This window comes from Sinocyclocheilus rhinocerous, unplaced genomic scaffold (genome assembly GCF_001515625.1).
Source record: "Sinocyclocheilus rhinocerous isolate Xijiao unplaced genomic scaffold, SAMN03320098_v1.1 scaffold24, whole genome shotgun sequence".
Classification (NCBI taxonomy): Eukaryota; Metazoa; Chordata; class Actinopteri; order Cypriniformes; family Cyprinidae; genus Sinocyclocheilus; species Sinocyclocheilus rhinocerous.
This window is the reverse complement of record NW_015647124.1, coordinates 1,919,425-1,922,294: the sequence shown is the minus strand read 5'-3', so window position 1 is coordinate 1,922,294 and position 2,870 is coordinate 1,919,425. Positions and strand designations below refer to the sequence as shown.

The 2,870-nt window shown below is 35.0% G+C and overlaps 1 protein-coding gene across 1 annotated transcript in view; it reads right to left on the bottom strand.

Moving 5' to 3' along the window:
* LOC107708892 (uncharacterized) overlaps nucleotides 1-2,870 on the bottom strand; it is a 43,767-nt gene that overhangs the window by 35,599 nt on the left and 5,298 nt on the right. Inside the window, 2 exon segments of the mRNA XM_074560060.1 lie at nucleotides 1,160-1,295; nucleotides 1,395-1,490. Of these exon segments, the coding sequence (XP_074416161.1) occupies nucleotides 1,160-1,295; nucleotides 1,395-1,490 (232 nt within the window).

The following is a 2,870-nucleotide window of genomic DNA, read 5'->3' as shown; positions in this document are numbered from 1 at the left end:
TATGTATGTGAAAGGAGAATGTATGTGTGTGTGAGAGTAGAAATGTATGCATGTGAAAGGAGAATGTAAGTGTGTGAAAGCAAAAATATATGTATGTGAAAGGAGAATGTATGTGAGTGTGAGAGTAGAAATGTATGCATGTGTAAGGAGAATGTAAGTGTGTGAGAGTGCCAGAATGAATTATGGCTTGTACGGCCCCTCATAGGTAATATTCCAATATCAGCATATACGCGCGGATTCTCCGAATCGGTCTCAGAAGAGGCGAGAAGGCAAAGAGGAAGTGCTTTGTTCACCCGGATGTTTTATAATGAACTTTGTTTACATTAGGTCTCGGAAGGGTAGCAGAATGGCATCATTCAAGGTAAGACCATGGTGACGGTCTGAGTGAGGTCGAAATAGATCACACATTCATAGAGCGGATTATTAAGCGGAGCGTCACACCGCGCAGTGACGATGGCTAGAGGAAGAGTGAAACCTGCGTGCTGAATACTGTGGGCGGTGCGGCGCGCCATATAGGCCTATTTTCGGCTGTTTTTCTCTTTCGGCGGCCAAAATTTTGGTGCATCCCTAAAATAGCCTATGTTTTTAAGCACACTTATATGATGTCTTATTTTCATGGAGTCGTAGTTTACCTGCTCCTAAATGTTTTAAATGTAAAATAAATAATAATAAAAAAATAATAATAATAGCCTTATAAAGTTTCATGACATGAATGAACTGCAATGTGTATGTTACACTCGCTGATAGTCAAAAGTCTACGGCAGGGGAAACTAACTAATGGGCTTGTTAGGTTAAATGAAAAGATTAGATTAAAATTCATTGGTGTTCAAAACAACATTTTGTATTGGAGACATTTAAAATCTCTTCTTTTGTGATCCACTTAAGAAAGAAATAATCCCCGAATATTTTTATTCTTTATTTAATTTTAATTTTAAAATGGAATACTGCTGAATGTATTTAGTTCAAATGTATTTTTTTGTTACAGATCCTCTTATCCACAGACCTAGTCCTGAAAGCATATATGATATTAATTCATTTAACTCAACATTTCACTACTAATTGCTCAAGGAATTGTTCTGAACATGTTTTAAACAATAAGTAACTATTAAACAAGATATGCAATAAATGCCACGTATTTTTAATTATTAAGTTACTGTACCATTGTGGTCTGATGTATGGTCAACTCGAAATACCCATCGACCCGTGACATTGACATTGCTTGTGTTTGACAGTTTTGTGATATCAGAGACAGGAATTAAAAAGAAATCAGTTGAATCACTTGTGTCATAGCCGGACTGTCAAAGACAACAAAAAGTTCAGTTAAAAATCAATCACTTATCATATAGTGATAACAATAATATGTTTTAATCAGTGTGTTTTTCAAATTACTTTACCATAAAACGATATGTGGTCGGAGTGATATGACCATAATGCATGAGTGTAAATGACATGTTTTTGCCAGACACCAAAACCACTTGAAAAGTTGACTCCTGGAAGACAAAGGGAATAACTACATAAATACAGAGGATATGGAATACTCTTTCTTTATCACAGCTTTCCTTTTTCTTTAACCAAAATTTTCTGAGATCACATGTTGAAATTTCAGCAAATTTCACCAGAAAAAAATGGTGCATTGTCTAAAAGCGTAAAGCACAGCTCACATAGAAGTCACTTTCAAACTAAGCAGCTTTCTGTTAGTCAGTGAGGTGAATTCACATGATCAGTTTAAAAAAGTCAGCGTAATCTGCATGAGGATGTTTTTTTATTTTTGCCCTCACACAAAACTCTCAATCATGTGGATTCCTTTTAAAATGACTGAAATTTGCCTATAAAACGTGACCTCATCTTTACTCTGATTTATTCATTGGTTTTACAACATGCTGTTAAAATTGAATTGGAACAAGTTGGATAGCTGTGTTGGCCTAACATTGGTTTACCTGCATTCTTAGAGAAATAAAAAACATGTAAAGAGAAAACCAAACTTGATCATTAAAGCCAATAAAACAATAAAGTCCATACAGACAGTGTTGGGGGTAACACGAGTTACTACATCAGATGTCTTTTTCTAGTAGCTAGTAAAAGGATGCATTATTTTTTTTTAATTTACAAGAAAATATCTGAGTTACTTTTTTTCAATTAAGTAACGCTAGTTACTTTGTTTTCCCATTTATTGACTGACAGCTCTCCTGTCCCCATGTTGAGAGAACGCGGGTGATGTGTGTGGTGTGTAAACATGATGCTTACAGTAGTTCTAGACTAAATGTATACATGCATTTACTCATGTCACTTGCACAAAAACAGATTCAGTAGTCCTCAAAATTAATAAAAAGAGAGAAATGCAAACTCAGAATATGATGCAAATAATACAAATATCCTATATGTATCTAATCCTATTTTAATAACCAGTGTCTTTGCTGCTGACATTCGATGATCCAATTCAATCATACTAATAAGCAAAAATGACTTTAGATCAGGTGTGTCCAAACTCGGTCCTGGAGGGCCGGTGTCCTGCAGAGTATCATTTCCCAAGGAAAAAATATATACTGACTCCAAGCTTTTGAATGGTATATGTAGCCTATAATGTTACAAAAGCTTTTTATTTCAGATAAATGCTGATCTTTGGATCTTTTTTATTGGATCTTTCTTACTGTTCAAACATTTTTTGACTGGTAGTGTATGTATGTATATGTCAGACAGAGAGCAAAGAACATTTAAATTATCAAAGAACATTTTCACTTCAGTCTAGCCAGAGTTCAGGCACTCTCAAAAACTCCCATTTAAATCACTGAAGCTGTTTAGACTGTGAAATGAATATCTTACTTGCATTCGTACGCACATCTGCACAGTCAGCGAGCAAGTGAACAAAACAC